This window comes from Nematolebias whitei, chromosome 21, assembly GCF_014905685.2.
Source record: "Nematolebias whitei isolate Nwh7 chromosome 21, NemWhi1, whole genome shotgun sequence".
Taxonomy (NCBI): domain Eukaryota; kingdom Metazoa; phylum Chordata; class Actinopteri; order Cyprinodontiformes; family Rivulidae; genus Nematolebias; species Nematolebias whitei.
The window spans coordinates 13,256,946-13,273,848 of record NC_056518.1 but is presented as its reverse complement, the minus strand read 5'-3'; the positions used below and the strand labels follow the sequence as shown (position 1 = coordinate 13,273,848).

At 41.7% G+C, this 16,903-nt stretch overlaps 4 protein-coding genes across 4 annotated transcripts in view; 3 read left to right on the top strand and 1 right to left on the bottom strand.

The window, feature by feature from the left end:
• The window catches only part of soul3 (heme-binding protein soul3), a 10,258-nt gene extending 6,021 nt beyond the window's left edge, over positions 1-4,237 (top strand). Inside the window, exons 2-5 of the mRNA XM_037695280.1 lie at positions 310-404; positions 1,132-1,273; positions 1,411-1,594; positions 2,549-4,237. Of these exons, the coding sequence (XP_037551208.1) occupies positions 310-404; positions 1,132-1,273; positions 1,411-1,594; positions 2,549-2,720 (593 nt within the window). The 3' untranslated portion in view covers positions 2,721-4,237. The remainder of the gene's footprint in view (positions 1-309; positions 405-1,131; positions 1,274-1,410; positions 1,595-2,548) is intronic.
• The window catches only part of fancm (FA complementation group M), a 49,087-nt gene extending 39,758 nt beyond the window's left edge, over positions 1-9,329 (bottom strand). Inside the window, exons 1-4 of the mRNA XM_037695326.1 lie at positions 8,639-9,329; positions 8,380-8,552; positions 7,222-7,299; positions 6,965-7,123 (exon numbers count right to left, since the gene is read on the bottom strand). Coding sequence (XP_037551254.1) covers positions 6,965-7,123; positions 7,222-7,299; positions 8,380-8,552; positions 8,639-9,329 — 1,101 coding nt within the window. The remainder of the gene's footprint in view (positions 1-6,964; positions 7,124-7,221; positions 7,300-8,379; positions 8,553-8,638) is intronic.
• A 342-nt stretch (positions 9,330-9,671) lies between these two features.
• On the top strand, positions 9,672-11,323 carry iqcc (IQ motif containing C). The gene is made up of 5 exons (XM_037694945.1): positions 9,672-9,721; positions 9,888-10,031; positions 10,136-10,430; positions 10,878-11,002; positions 11,215-11,323. Exons 1-5 carry the CDS (start codon positions 9,680-9,682, stop codon positions 11,248-11,250), a joined length of 642 nt encoding a protein of 213 aa, XP_037550873.1. The 5' UTR covers positions 9,672-9,679; the 3' UTR covers positions 11,251-11,323.
• An 810-nt stretch (positions 11,324-12,133) lies between these two features.
• The window catches only part of dcdc2b (doublecortin domain containing 2B), a 13,858-nt gene continuing 9,088 nt past the window's right edge, over positions 12,134-16,903 (top strand). Inside the window, exons 1-3 of the mRNA XM_037695324.1 lie at positions 12,134-12,417; positions 12,498-12,549; positions 14,374-14,385. Of these exons, the coding sequence (XP_037551252.1) occupies positions 12,134-12,417; positions 12,498-12,549; positions 14,374-14,385 (348 nt within the window). The remainder of the gene's footprint in view (positions 12,418-12,497; positions 12,550-14,373; positions 14,386-16,903) is intronic.

Sequence of the window (16,903 nt, the reverse complement as noted above, 5' to 3'; positions counted from 1 at the left end):
GGCTGGAAGCACTGTTGGCTTCTGGGCCGTGTAGTTCTTTTGACTTGCATTACAGTATAGGCTTATTGAAAGAAAACTACAAAATGGTGGTGCTTGTCCAAAGTTGTTTTTGTTTTTTTTTGTCCCATTGGTTGGTTCCTGCTCACGTTAACTTTTAATCCCACACCGTCCCAATCACTTGAGTAATATTAAAGTTGACAATGGAAAAACCGCGAAAGAGCGAGTGCGCCAAAGTGGAACTGCGAAGCAGCGAGGGACCACTCCTGTATTTTAAATTCACAACTAACATGTTGCTTGGTTGTTTGGCAGATATGGCAGAACCCATCCAGCAGCTAAGCAGCAACAACCACGGACGCAGTCAAAGAGAGCATGTTCCTTTTACGCTCCTCGTGCGAAAAGAGAAGGTATTGATCTGCTTTTGTTTTAACCAGGACACGCTATGCTGCCAGCTGGTACAACGCTGTTTTCTATTCTACTGAACACAAAATAAAACGACTCTAATCTATAGAGTTTAAATGCTATTACTTATGGCCCAGATTAATTAACCTGGCTTGAATCTTTGCATACATTAGATGAAATACTTCTACTAACCATATTTGTACTTATGTTTGTTTGACACTGCGGAGTACTATAATTAAAAAAAAGATACATTTTAGTTTCTATTATACACATAGCAAAATAACAACAATCAAAGTCTTTGATTGCAAACATACACTTGTAAAACACAAACAAACACAACCAGGCATCTTAACGTTAAGGAACGGACATGAATCATGCGACTGCAGGTCCACTATTTATTTCAGGACAATCGTGTCACCCACGCTGTTTAAACTCCTTTGGGGAGTGTATAAATAAAGAGGGCTAACTGGTTTACCTCCACTTAATTAGTTCATTAAAACTCGTCTGGAGACTCCAGTGAAACAAAGGTGTCATAACGCCCTAACCTCCGAGCACGTTTTAGTACGTTGTGAAATGGTTCGGGAATGTGCAAATAAAGCTTTCACATACTTCTAGTTTAAAATTCACAACTATTAAGACATTCGCTCACGCTAAAAAGTTGTAATTGCAGTGGCACTTAAAAGACAGCTTGGTGTTCTAACCTTGTGTTTTGATCTTGTCTGTGTTTTCCAGTGTGGGGAGGTGCTGTTTGAGAAACGCCACTATGAAAAGGGCCACTGGGCTTGTATAACGATGCGCGAGGACACGTATGAACAGAGCATCTGCTATGGTTTTATGAGGATAATGAGATACATCTGCCAGCAGAACTCCATACGTGAGTCCTAAAGCAACAAAGCATTCAACACATTCTCGTTGTAGCGTCTTGACCCCATCAAGACCTTTATTTTACTGGAAATTAGTTTTCTTCAAAACTACAAGCTTTCCGTTTAGAAACGTTTTTCTTGATTATAGGTGACTACCTCGGCATGACGCTGCCCATTTTGACAGTAGTGAGGACAGATGCGAACCACTCGGTGCTCTCTCAAGATGTCACCGTGGCGTACTACCTTCCTCTGGAGCACCAGGACCAACCCCCACACCCTGATGACAACGAGATCATCATAGAGGTCTGGCCTGCCACTACTGTATACACAAGGTTAGTAGAGAATAAAATCAAATGTATCTTTTAGGGATGCACGATATTGGATTTTTGGCCGATATACCGATATGTTAAAACTTATTTGTCCGATAACCGATACTGATATTTTATATACTTGTCTTTGTCAGAACATAGCATCTTATTTAGGCTTATTTGCTACTAAAATTGTGCAACAGCTGTAAGAGCTGGTGACATATATTCAGTAACAGCCATATAATCTGCAGAGCACTTTAACTTTTATAATGAAAAGTGTTAAATGTTATTTATTAGCATTAGTCACCTGTGATGCTGTCTCACTTGTGGAGGTTTGTTCCAGGTTCCTAGCTGCAGTGTGGGATCCTCTGCACTCGTGTGCATGAAGGACAGACTTTTTAAGATCAAAGTTTTTGTCTATCCATTGTGTTGTAGGACTGATCATGCTAACGGGGCTAACACTTGACGTCCAAATGTCTGTGGTAAAACTCACCCAAGTGCTATCGGCTATTAGCTTCTCAATGACGTCGGAAATGACGGCTTGTAACTCGGGTAAAGTTACGTCAGAAAAATATCTCCGACTGGGGACGATGTAACGAGGCTCAAAGTAGTCCAAAAATATTCAGAGTCCGACATCATCAACGGAAAAAAAAAAAACCTTCCATACCGCCGACATTCTGAATTTTCCTCTCTGTCATGAGATCAGGTAGGCGTGCGTGATGTCATCACGTGCTGCAGGCGTCCTTGTCACTGGGTTGTCATACAAAAACAGCGTCTTTTATATCGGTGAGTTATTTTGATGGAATGGCCGATGTCCGATATTGAACTTTAACGCTAATATCAGCTGATACCATGCCGATAATATCGTGCATCCCTTTATTCTAAATGACCTTACTCTTTAAGAATTACACTATTAATTGGTGTAAAGTTGAACCCACATTGGTCAATTACCACCCCCACCCCCTCTGCTTTGAACAGGGCTTTCACTGGTCCCACCAATGAAGTGACCATCATCAATCAGATCAGCGCCATGGCTGAGCTGCTGGACTCTCCAGGTGTGTGCGTCAACGACTCGTTCATCGTGGCCGGCTACACCAACCCTGCCCACAGCAACCGGCAGAACGAGATCTGGTTCCTGGAGCGCCGCTGATGGGACGGCCGCACCACCACCCCCACCCGCCTGCGACCCTTTGAGCCTCAAACTCTTAACGCTGCCCCAGCCTCAGGTGCATCATCTTTAGTCATCCCTATCTGAAGTGACCACAAGCCTAGCACACTCCGGAGCACATACGTTTTCATTTATCAAAGAAATAACACCTACTTTATTTCTTTGCCCTTCACTTTCATATTAAATAAATCTTTATTTTCCTCACGCAATAGGGAACCGTACTTAACCACTGCCATATTCTCATGAACACAGACCAGATGCTGTAGAGAAGCACTGCATTTACCTCCTGCTTTGTGATGGATACAGACCCGTTTTCTTTCTTAATACAAATGTTGATCGTATCAACTGTTGGTGCTCTGTGGTTGTGGTGGCCATCGAGTGGTGTTAGGAACACGCAGCCGTCTGTCTGTTCACAAAGACGGGCTTCAGCTGGCACACAGCCTTAAGTCGGCCATGTTGGTGGCACCATCTGTTGCTTATGGAGCGGTCACTGTTGCTCCATTCTTTCTTTCTGTATGTCCAAAACTCTTAAATACAGCTCATACTGCAGATTTAGTTTCAACCGTGGCTGCAATATTTACAAAGACAGTTTCCGGGCCACAACGAACCCTAATCCAACTCTGTTAGCGATGTGGACAGAGATCGGTTCAACAGAAATCATCCAAACCAGAACTAGTGTCCTCAAACATGTTTAACATCAAAACAGATGGTGATTTAAAAACTGTGAACACGGCGTGTTCATGCGTTTCAAACTGTAAAGCTCCAGCATCCAACACAAAGAACGGGTCTCTCTGCTGAATGACAATCAAAACTTCAAACAGATCCTGTTCGATCCTTTCTCTGCAGTTGGTGAAACAAGGTAATATTACATTAAAAGTATTCATTAGTGTACTTTTTAATCTTTCTACCTTTTAAGTTAGCGTCAGTAATGTATTGCGAACACCACTGCTGTTAATTAGAAGCGATGCAACCACAAAACATAAGTGCACGGATCATCTACTGTGATTATAGTTCTGTACGTAAAACTAATGTTTCTTAATATTCTGTCATCAGTCAAGAAATGCAAAGATGATGGGAATTTAAAGAGAGCGAGCCAAATCATCACTGTGGTGATTTTTACTCTGACAGGAATGTTTATAAATCTAAACTGATGTTGAATGGGTGTAATTGGAAACCAGAAGTTAATATTTTACACAATTCTCCAAAAAGTGTGCAATAAAATTAATAGTTTTGGGGGTTGGGTTGGTAGTGTTATAATAAAGTTGAATTAAAAATCACTTATTTGACAGAGAAATCCAAAGAATTGATTTTGAATTGAATGTTAATAGCAATGATCTGTGAGAGCACTGTCATGATACATGTAGGCAGGTTTTGTTTTTCTCATAAAAAAAATCTACTTCTTACTTTCTTGTTCTTTTTTTTTATTGTTTTGTGACGTTGTAATGTATTGTAATAATCCACATGCAACATATTATTGCTGCTGTAGTTTTCTTTGTTGAATAAAATGTGCTGGTCCTGTCTGGATATTTGAAACAAAAAGTTTCACTTATTTTTCTGCACAACTTGATGGTGTGATGTAAATTTGGGCAGGAAAAAAAAAAACATGTTCATAAATTATGCTTAATTTACATGACTAGGACAAGCTCATCTAAATCTCAGTTTTAAAAGTAAACTGTAAAAATACAAGAAAAAATGGATATATATGAAAGTGAACTATTACAGATTATGAACTACACTTTATACATTAAAAAAAATGCAATAAAAGACTCTGCTTTGTCCTGTGGGGCCTAGTTTTAATAAAAACAACCAGTTCACAACAGAAGTTGGTGCCGAGTTACTGTGATGGTAGCACAATAAGCTCAACACCAAGACACTACAGTCCTGCTTGTTGTTCAAACTGCACACTAAACGGTGTATGAATACTGTTGTACAGTAGTCCCTCGCTACTTCCCAGTTTGACTTTCGTAAACTCGCTCTATCGTGGTTTGTGAACGTACAGTCCCTAATATTGTACCAAAAAAAATGTAAAGGACACATGATTGTCAACTTTAATTTCATTCACGTGATTGGGACAGTACTGGATACTGTACAGTAAAAAGTTGACAAAAAAATAAAATACTTGGGACAGGCGCCGTCATTTTGTAGTTTTCTCTCGGTAAGCCTACACTGTATTCCCAATCGTAACGACTACATTTCCCAGAAGCCCCGTTTCCTTCTGCTGAAATACCAGAGGGAAAGTTTTGATCTGATCGGAACAAGTTTGGCGCTTACTACAGTGACTTCGGCACCCAGCAGATGCAGGGAGCTGCACAGAACCCACCGAACCGGACCAGAACCGGAGCAGAACCAGACTCAGAAGTGAACCCGAGAGATCCTAGCTGGCCCACGAGGACTTCAGAGTAGGGATATGCCGCCGAAGGTCCGGGGCTGTTTCCTTAGCCCATCGGGACCTTTTTCATCCAGACTTGGACTCAGCTGACCCCCTCCTGTCCTGCGCCAGCCAACTGAAGGTCTGCCCCCCCACCCCCCACCCCCAAAATGCACTTCGGCACTCAAGGGCTGCACTGAACTGAACCAGAACTGGAACCCCAGACTCAGCTGTGAACCCGAGAGATCCTAGCTGGCCCACGAGTACTTCAGAGTGGGGGCCGCACCGCTGTAGGTCCGGGGCTCCATCCAGAGCCCACCAGGACTTGTTTCATCTCTCTGGTCAGACCAGAACCGAGCCGCTCCTGTTCTGCACAGCCGTTAAGTAAAACTTAGGAGCTACGTATACAGTGCAGTACGTATGTTGTTAAAATGACGTAGATTTAAGAGTTTAGAACACTGCAAGAGTGTGGGAAGGGTTTACAAAGTATTACAGTATATAAAAATACTCAAATAAATATAACGTCGCTACTTCGCAGACACGAGGCACTGCTGTACTTCCAGTGTGTGTTGAAACATTTTCTTAAATCATATACAAGAAGAACACTTGTGCTCAAGCTTCTTGAACGAATAATTTCCTTCAACCTAAATTACGTCACCTGTTTTCACCTGAACACAAAGCATGCGACCTTCAAGACAAATCCTGAGCACCTGACAACACACACATCTGTCTGCAAAGCCTCTATCAGAGCCTGATCAGAACCGCCACGCAGAGGAGCAAGCAACGATGGACAACACCTGCTGACGGGTGACGAAAGGGCCGATAACGAAAGTAAAAAAGCACCTGTCTGCATGACTGGTTCATTTTAATGACTTCCTCCACGATGAATACATTCTGCCAGCACGACTTCACAACTGACTGAAGTGTTTTTGGCAGAAAATCAGAATTTAACCGGCAGAGTGCAGACGCCCTACAGTCAGGCAGGAACAGTGAATACAATTAAACCAACTAAACAGGAATACAAACATTTATCTTGCTAAAATCTAAAGAGAAACAAAAAAGGGAAATTGAAGGAGAAGCACTTGAAGCTGGACCACAATCAATCCAGGTGTTTCATTCCTAACAACGAACCAGTGCAGAAACGTCCACAGACAGACAGCAGGAAGCGCTGGTTAATAATCCAGGACAGCTGAGTCCACCAAAGCATGGCCACGCAGTGCAACAGCTGTAAAGATAAACGAGTCATTTAACAGCAACTGACCCAGAAACAAGCACACGGACAGAAAATGTGCGACTCAGAATCAAGTTTAGTGGTTTTCAATAAAGACGCAGGATGACAGTGCCCAGACGGTGGCAGCAAAGACCCAAGAAACAGAAAGGTTAAAGTTGCGCTTCTTTACAGTAGCTTAAAGCTAATTTATTAGCTCAAATGTTTACCAACAATAAATCAATACATTTACGGTGTGTTAGCAAGAAGTGCGTTTGTCGTGAAATTTAAATTTTCTGTAGGCAAATATATAACAATTTTAAAAGGGACAAACAAAATGTGCAGTTTAAAAATACCCTGCGTTTGATTCCAAATAAAAGAAAAACAACCAGAATTGTTCTTTATTTGATTATTAAATTGCCTTTTCCAACAGATGTCAAAGCTGTTACCCTTTTCATTCCTCTCTCCTTTGTTGGACGTCCATACAAATTTGGTTTTCTAGCTGAAGTGCCACTTACCAAACTGATTTGAGATCAAATTAAATCAAATTCAATGTTGAATTCAATTTGGTGAAGCCGAACTGAATCCGTTCAGGGAATTAGCAGACCAACAGGAGGAGACGGTTACAACACAGCCGCTGCGTGCGCCTACCTGCAGGTAGCGCGCCTGGTACGCTGAGAGGGTCTCACCCGGAGGAACCACCGCTTTCTCCACAGTTCGCTGGTGGGAGTGAGCCTGAATGTCTGCACTCTCCTCTGAACGCAGCTCAACGTGAGAAATGAGCAAATTGGAGATCACGGACTGCACGGACTGACGAGACGACACGAGGGTGGAGAGGTCAGAGATCAAATGCAAGGACACGTCGACTCTAAAGCTCATAAATTAGGACTGAAATGTTTTATTCTCACCTTTGCATCTCCTCCGGGAGTAGCACTAAGAGCCAGGATACGGAACTGCAGGGTCTGGCTGCTGAGAAGTCTGATCACCTGAACAAGAAGAAGAGGTCCAGTTACACTACGGTTTGTTAAAAAAGAAAAATAACTTTTTTTTAGTTTAGCATTTGTGAAATAAAGGTATACAGTTAGGCCTGTCACGATAACTAATTTTGCTGGGCGATTAATTGTGTCAGAAAATATTGCGATAAACGATAATCCATCCATCTATTACCTTTTACCCACTTCTTACATTTTGGGTCACGGGGGTCGCCAATGCCCATGTCCAGCAATCACTGTGCAAGGGGCGAGGGACACCCTGGACAGGTCGCAGGTCCATCACCGGGACGCACAGAGACAAACGAGACAAACAACCATTCACTCTCTCACTCACACCTAGGGACAATTTAGAGTTACCAATCAGCCTAACATGCATGTTTTTGGTCTGTGGGAGGAAAATGGCGTACCCAGAGAAAACTCACGCATGCACAGAGAGAACATGCAAACTCCACCCAGAAAGGCCCCCGGAGCGGGATTTGAACCAGCAACCTTCTACTACTTTACTACTGTAATTATTGTCAATTTTAAAAAGAAATGTTGGTCAATTTGTTTTGTGTGTAGTACCTTTCTTTGACCACTGGATGGCAGTATAAGACTGTTTGACCTGAAGGATGGATAGTGAGGGAGTGAGCAGCGTGTCTCTTCAGGAAAATGGGAGGGAGGCCCCTTGACGTGACATGGGCTGTCTCCCTTTTGTGAATTTTGGAGCTTCGACAAGACTGAGGTTTTTCTCGAGGTCGGCCTGTTAGCTTAGCTCGTAGCTTAGCTTCTCAACTTAGCTGCTTTTAACGATCCAAAAATGCAATTTTGGATCGTTAAAATTGATTTTAAAGAGAAAAGAGAAAGGGAGGGGTCTGTGAAGAACACCTGAGTTGAACCTTTTGTCATCCAGTGTCTTCAGAAAGAGAGAGACACGAAGAAACTATAAAGCCGATCAATGAAAACGAGGTCGATAATTTTCATTTATCGTGCGATTAATTGATTTATTGTTTATCGCGACAGACCTATATACCACAGTGTGTAGAAATAATTATTCCTGAAAAGAAGTACTAAATTGTAACAAGGCTTGTTTACCTGGCAGTAGGCGTGGTTGCCCAACGCCTTATGAGCTTCATCGATCACCACGCACTTCACCTGCTTGGCTGGACACGTGTCTCTGGACAGATCGTTCACCAGGACCTGAGGGGTGAGGAAGAAGACCCGCTTGGACATCCACAACTCTTGTCTCTGCTTTGCTGCTGTGCTGCCTGTAAAACAGATGCACCAAAGAGACCATGACGACACCTATGATGGAAAGTTTTAGTGTTGCGCTTTGTTTTGATGGGCTTGTTACCTGTCAGCTCAGCCATGTGTACCTGAGGGATCCCCATCACTTTATAACAGGCCTCAATCTGCTGGGCCACTAGAGGTTTTGTGGGAGCCATGAACACAATCTTTCCTGATGGATACCAGCGGTAAAAGTTGTACATAACCACAGAGGCTATGAAAGTTTTCCCCAGACCAGTAGGAAGACACACAAGTGTGTTCTGAAACAAGGCAACCTCTGACATCTTCAGCTGGTACTCTCTGATGGGGTAGTTGGTGGGATAGATCCAAACATTAGCTGAGGAGCTATCAAAGCCTGGAAAGTCTGGATATATCCGCCCACGTGATGGGGTGGGAGAAAGAGCTGGGTTTGTAGATGCTGAATGATCTTGAAAACAGCTGGGATTTTCAAGCTGAAGGTTTTTCTCAGCTTCATAGACAGCTACTACCATCAAGTCATCATCGTCTTCTTCATCAGCAAGTATGTCCGCCTCTGACCTCGCTTGTTTCTCTGATGCATGTAAGGATTCCTGACCGATTACTGCCCATGGAGAAATTCTAGGAGGATGTGTTGGAGCTAGAGTTCTGTTGCTGCTTGAAGCAGTCCCGCGAGCTTCAGCGGCCCTTTTACCTCCTCTTACTGGTTGAACTGGTTTGTTCTGGGAAGTGCAGGCACCCCAAGTCTGGAACAAAGTTCTCTGATTTGAACCACCACTCATTTTCGTTAGCGGTGGTTAAAAACTTTAAAGAAAAAAGTGCCATGTGACGAGTGTAACATCGCAACCGGAACACAAACACGGGTTCACTTCCGCATATGCGTGTTTTTTCAAAATAAAATACCGCGTCGATTAAAAACGGTTTAAATCATTTGTATAGCACCTAATTATTTTAATTACGCCGTACAAAATATTATTTTATAAATATTCACCAACGTAAATAAAAATAGTGCTTAAATATTGCAAATGTAACAAGGCTAGAATTTTAATTTGAAGGGTGCGCGCCGGAAATGGGTAAAAAGTTTGAGCTCGTGTCCCGCTCTTTGTAGAAGCGCCGTCATGTAACCATAGCAATGGACAGAAGCAAATGGACGAAGATAATCTCGAACTTCCAGGTAACCACGGTAGTTCCGCGTTCCAGTAGAGCAGGACGTTGAGTTTCTTTACTCACAGCTGTTTGAGAGCCATATTTCTCAAGCTAATTGTATCTTAGCTAATGCTAAATCAGCTGCTAAGTCGTTAGCAGAGCCGTTCGTTACTTGAATACTTGTCTCTTCATAGGCATGTGCACGCGGATACCTCGTCAGAAGTGAAGTCCGACGTGCGCGTGAAGACTTTGAGGAGATTGTGGTAGATATAGACGGTGGCTTGACCCATTTAAAGTGGACTAAAACTGTCATTTCCATTCCTCTCTTCACAGACGATGTAATTATACGTTTTTAAATATGTATTAAAAAAAAGCCTGTAAAGATGCATGAGGGACTGTAATCTAAAAAAAATCCTAATCGTTTTAGTTTGTGTGTTTTCAGGACGGTCCACTGGACTCTCCTGTCAGCTCCTCGTGCAAGCCTTCAGAAGCAGCCTGTGCTCCCCTGACCTCAGCTCCGTCATCAGAGGAGGCAGCAGATCTTCATGTGCTGCTGGAGAGAGAAGAGGCGGAAAGAGACGATTCACAGGCCTGCTGCTCACCCAGCATCCCAACCAGAGGGCACGAGGAGGAGCAGAGGCTGAGCGTTAGTGGAGGTGCAGATGGAGGGGTGATGGAGAGCGTGAGGTCCTCCAACATCTGGAATGATGTGGAGCCAGACAGGGACTCTCGTAAAGGTGAAAACTATGTCACGCGCTGCAAGACATTCAAAGTCAAAGTTTCTTTATGTGTCATTCGCACCACATGTGGTACATGTGGACGAAATTGTGTACACAGGGTCCCAGTTACACCCAACAAAAGTATAAATTGTAAAAAAAAACAAAAAACAACAGTAATAAGAGCTAATATAAGATCGTCTAAGATTCACTGTCAAATTCACTTATTCAAGCTGTTCTGCCACTCCATAAAAAACCTCCTTTAACTTCCACTTTTCTAAAACTAATCTACAAGTCAGGTAACTTGAAAATCACTACGAAGTGCATGCTTTCTTCATAGGTTTTATTTATTTATTTCAGTTTCTTTTCCAACACCTCTGACACATTTGTTGCTGTTGCAGACCATAAAAATGAAGCTGAAGAGTGGAGGCTTTCTGAGACGTTTAGGATCTGTAATCTTTTATTCAGGTCCCCCTCGGCAGTGCCGTTTGGCTCAGGACGTGCCCCGAACCCCAGAGGACCTGCGTCTCCATAGAAACACACTGACTATGGAACTGGTCTGGCTCCAACAGGCTATTGACAGCAGAAAAAAGGTAATCATCCAAACACAGCCTGTTTTTTTGCATCTATTCAACAGTAACCTCCTACTCTACACACAAAAGGTATTTTAGAAAATGCACGGTTGCTCATTTACAATATGTAATTTAGTGCATGAAAAGTAAAACTTTTTGTACGTGCTCATGAAAATGTTCAGTTTTAGTAGATAGCTGTGCAACAGAATAACCGTCTTTGTTCTCCTCTGCAGTACTTAGCACTGAAGAACAGACTGAGCGTGTCGTGAAGATTAACGTACCGTAAGCTGGACTTAATGTGGAACGGTTCTGTCGCCTGAACTCGCTCAAGCAGCACCTCTGCGAGACATCGAATAAATATTTATTTTCAAATCATTTGTCATTTGTATTTGTTTGTGTAGTTCGACGTATAATAATGAATAAATTGTATTTTTCTCTAAACACTGCTTTGCGCTGTGCTTCAGTGAGTGTTTTGCAAGTTTAAAGTCCAACTTTACTGGGAAACTGTTGAGTCCAGGTTAGAGTAGACTGCTGGTTATAAAACACATTTTATGCTGCGTCTCCGAGGCCCAGATTTCCCGTCGGGGTCACAAAGCAGGAGCTGTCGCTCGCTGCTCAAGGACCCTTACAAACGTTCTCACGGTAGTTTCTTATGACACAGTTTTTGTTGTTGCACAGCCGCAGAGAGGCGTGAAGGTCAAATGAACCACGCAAAACAAGTTGCTCATGAAACGATGGCTGAACAGAACTGTCGAGAGGCCTTTGAGTAATAGCTCTGTCCAGTCTTTTTAAAGTGCGTAATTTACTTTAAATAATTTAAAATAGGCTGTGGATGTTATTGATTTAGCTTCCAGCGCACAGACCCACCCGTTGGTTCCCCCCTCCTCCTCTGTCAGTCTTGTTGTGTTTTCTGCCGATGGTTTGGCTCACAGAGCCAGTCATTGCTGGCCCTGCTGCCATAGCAACCAGGAAATACTCACCGCCGTCAAAGTAGTAGTGTCTGTGAGGGGAGCAGAGGAAGACGCAGACCGCAGCATCAGAGCTGATCTTCTTCTTTTGGATCTTCATCCTCCGGTAAGTTTGTGAGTGACTGCACGCTGTTTCTGTTGATGTGTGCTACAGTGAAGTGTTTGGACTTGTTTCTGCTCAGAGATGGCTGCCAGCGCTGCAGTCACAGCTCACCTGCCTCCGGTGAAGAGCGTGGTGGTGTACAGGAACGGAGACCCCTTCTACAGTGGGCGGAGGTTTGTGGTTAACCAGCGTCAGGTGGTTACCATGGAGGCGTTTCTGAACGAAGTGACTAAAAACATCGGGGCGCCGCTCGCCGTCAGGACCCTGTACACCCCCAGGCAGGGCCACAAGGTCACGGACCTGCAGGACCTCAAGACCGGAGCTCAGTACGTTGCTGCTGGCTTCGAGAGGTTCAAGAAACTGGAGTGAGTACCATTGATTATAACGGTGACATGTTGAGTTTGAAGCTTTTTTGTTGAATCGTTCCCGCTCTCTTCATGGACAGCTACGTTAACGTAGGAGGCAAAAAACAAGCCGGGACTCGCAGTGAAACCCAGGTAGGCATGATCACCCATGAGAGCAGAAGGGTGACAATGTATTTGTCTATGTGTGCTGTTTATATGTAGCGTTAGCAAAATATCTCATAAACTATTGAATGGATTTTCATGAAACTCAAGAACAGACGTGAGCAACATTTTTTTTTTTTCCCAAAGGGCCACATCAAGATGTTTAAAGCGATCAAAGGGTCACATGCACAATTGGAAAATAAACTTTCTTTATGACAGATAGTCTAGAATACTTTGTTTCAGGCTTTGTCTCGTTGTAGCGTAGTTAGCGTGCTTTATAAATCAAGTTTTTCCAATATCCTGTAGGAATATAAGATTCTGTAAAGTGGCTCTTGTGGCAATATATTACATTTTGGCTTAACATGTTATATGTTAGCGGAAAAATATGCAAAATAAACGTGTATATTTGTGTTTCTAAGTATTTAAGGTTCAGTCTAGTTCTAAACGCAACGACTTGAAAAATGTTGTAAAAAAAAGTTTTGTGTAAGATGTTTAAGTTAAATTTCCTTAAGCCTCGTTGATAAATAAACGTCTGCTCAAGAAGGAAATCATTTGATGTACAACTAAATAATATTCAGGGTCAACATTCAATTTGGCCGTCACAACCATCTGACGTCAGCAAACACAAAAAATGTTTGTTTTACAGAAACTAAGCTAAAATTTGGTGTGGTGGTAGCTGAGAGTCATTTCCAGCTGATACACTGAGAGCTATCTGGTCGTGTAAGATCTGTTTATAAAAGTTTCCCTCTTAACTATTGGGTTCAACTCTGTCTGTTAGCAAACTATCTCATGAACATCCTTAATTCAATTCAGTTTATTTATATAGCGCCAAATCGCAACAAAGTTGTCTCAGGTCACTTTACAGGAACATTTACATAAAAGCCACTTGTAAAGTTCTCTATCTAAGGAATCCAGCAGACAAGATGAACCTTGGCTTTGTCGCAGTCTCCCATCCTGAGCAAGCACAGTGGCAACAGTGGAAAGAAAAACTCCCTTTCAAAAGGAAGAAACCTCCAGCAGAACCAGGATCAGGACAAGCGGCCATCTGCTTTGACCGGCTGGTTTGAGAGGACAGGAAGGAGAAACAGACGAACATAGAATGGTAGGTCCAGGTGTATCTGAAAGACAAAAAAAACACATGTTAGAAAAAATAATTACAATGTTGAGCAGAGTAAGTAAAGACAGTAGCAGAGAGAAAAGTGTGGTCAGTTTGTCCTCCAGCAGTCTAAGCCTATAGCAGCATAACTAAAGGACAGCTCAGGAAACCCAAGCCGACACTAACTATAGGATTTATCAAACAGGAAAGTCTTAAGCCCAGTCTTAAAACTGGATAATGTGTCAGCCTCACGGACAGAAACTGGAAGTTGGTTCCACAAGAGAGGAGCCTGATAACTGAAGGATCTGCCTCCCATTCTGTTTTTGTAAACTCTAGGAACCACAAGTAAACCTGCAGCCTGAGAGCGAAGTGCTCTGTTAGGAAAATATGGAACAATAAGATCTGGAATATAAGATGGAGCTAGGTTGTTGAGAGCTTTGTAGGTTAGAAGTAAGATTTTGAATTATATTCTGGATTTGACAGGGAGCCAATGGAGAGAAACTAAAACTGGAGAAATATGATCTCTCCTATTAACTCCAGTTAAGACTCTGGCAGCAGCTTTTTGGATCAACTGAGGACGTTTTAAAGATGTATTTGGACATCCAGATAATAAACCATTGCAATAGTCCAGTCTAGACGTGACAAATGCATGGACCAGTTTTTCTGCATCATTTTTAGATAAGATGTTTCTAATCTTTGTGATATTACGCAGGTGGAAGAAGGCAGTTCTGGTAACGTTTTTAATGTAGGGGATAAAAGACGTGTCCTGATCAAAAATAACACCAAGATTTTTAACATTAGAGCTGGAGGACAGATTAATGCATCTAAGGAGGGAGAAAGACTGAAAATTTTATTCCTAAGGTGCTCGGGTCCAAAAACCAAAACCTCGGTCTTGTCTGTGTTCAACAGGAGAAAATTAAGGGTCATCCAGGTTTTTATGTCTTTAAGACATGCTTGTAGTCTAAGTAACTGATTGGATTCATTGGGTTTAATGGACAAATATAATTGTGTGTCATCAGCATAACAATGAAAATTTATTCCATGCTGTTTAATAATTTTACCTAATGGAAGCATATATAAAGTAAAGAGTATTGGCCCGAGCACTGAGCCCTGAGGAACTCCATGACTAACTTTGGTGTATGAAGAAGATTTATTATTTACATTTACAAACTGGAATCTATCAGATAGATATGATTTAAACCATTTAGAGCTGTTCCTGTAATCCCAATATCATATTCAAGCCTCTGTAGTAAAAGATTGTGATCAACTGTATCAAATGCAGCACTGAGGTCTAACAGGACCAGTATAGACACAAGTCCATTGTCTGAGGCCATGAGAATATCATTAGTGACTTTTACTAGTGCTGTTTCTGTGCTATCATGAGCTCTAAACCCTGACTGAAACTCTTCAAACAGATTATTTATTTGTAGATGTTTACGCAACTGACCTGTAACTATTTTCTCTAGAATTTTTGAGTTGAAAGTTAGATTAGATATAGGTCTATAGTTGGCCAGAATTTCTGAATTAAGGTCAGACTTCTTAAGTAAAGGTTTAATTACAGCAACCTTAAAGAGCTGTGGTACATAACCATTCAATAAAGACAAATTAAGCAGATCCAAAATGTGGACATTAATTAGGGGAAATACCTCTTTAAACAGTCTGGTTGGGATGGGATCTAGCAGAAATGTGGATGGTTTGGATGAGGTTATTAATTTTGACAATTCAGAGAGCTCAACAGGACAAAAACTGTCCAAACATAAATCAGGCTCTAGTGAAATGATGTATTATATTGAAGCTTTCAGAATGATGTTCATCTACAACTGATCACCTTTTGGAGTTGCCACAATTCAAGCCGGACGCCACAGTTAAAATACTTGAGCAAATACAAAATGGCTGCAAACTCGGTGAGTTTCGAAGATATTAAGCTAAAATTTAGTTATTTAGTCATTCACAACAAATACTCTGAGCTCTACACGCTGCATAATATTTTAGCGTAAAACTTAAGCATTAACTGTCGGATTAAACGGTGTCTGTCTGTTAGCAGAATATCTCACCAATCACTAGGCAGATTTCAGTGAAACTTTCAGAAAGTAATCTTTGGGTGTGCATCTAAAGCTCAATAACATTTGGAGTCAACCCAATTTAAGCTAATCAACTTTACTGGCCACAACTCTTGCAACTTTTACAGGTATTGAGTTAAAAGTTGAGGTAGTACTGAGAATGATTCACATCTCGTTCTGTTGTTGCATCACAAAATGAGGCATGAGAATTACATCATTAAAATATGTGGCTAAAATGGCCATAACTTTGTTCTCTTTCAACATAAAAAGAGTTTCAGTGTAAAAGTCTGGCATGAAATATGGCGGGCGATATGCATTCCTTCAAGGTGTTTAATTTCTGATGTGGCCATCTTCCCTGAAGGCCAACAAGACGCTCCATCATTTATTAATCTCAGAGGAATGCACCACCAGGTTACATATTGATCTGTTTGGCACCCTGCCAAGTGAAGCATGAAAATAAACACAGTATTTCCCATTTCTGAGATCAGCTATCATTGTCACGGTTCTTTGTTATAATGGAATCACGTTCATGTGTTGAATGCAAATTACTCAAACAGCAACCGGCAACTTCAACCATCCCTTCAAGTTGCTTTATAACCAGAACTCAGGTGTTTAGTCAACAAGAAAAAGTTTAGATAAAATTCAAACGTCGGTATTTGTTGTGACTCAGCGTTTTGCTGTAAACTGAGAAACTAGATGAACAAACTGATACAGATAATTGATTTAATACACCTTATTTATATTATATGAGTAATGATGCACAATATTGGATTTTTGGCCGATACGCCAATATGTTAAAACTTATTTGGGCGATACCAATACCGATATTTTTTCCCCTAGACCTATTTAGTCAGAGTCAGAGTTTCTTTATTGTCATTCGCACCTCATGTGGTACATGTGGTGGAGCGAAATTATGTACACAGGGTCCCAGTTACATCCGACAATAAAATGTATAAGAAAAACAGTAATAACATCTAAGATATGAACTAAGAAAAACATCAACTAAATATACACTAAGCACTCATAACATAAAAACATTATGTCGAACATCAGCACAAACATGAACATGAGTCCGTGTGAGCAGATGAGCACGCATGAACACATCAACATTGAAACAGATCAGCAGCAACATGAAACAGATCAGCAGCAACATTGAAACAGATCAGCAGCAACATGATGTGATTTTTTT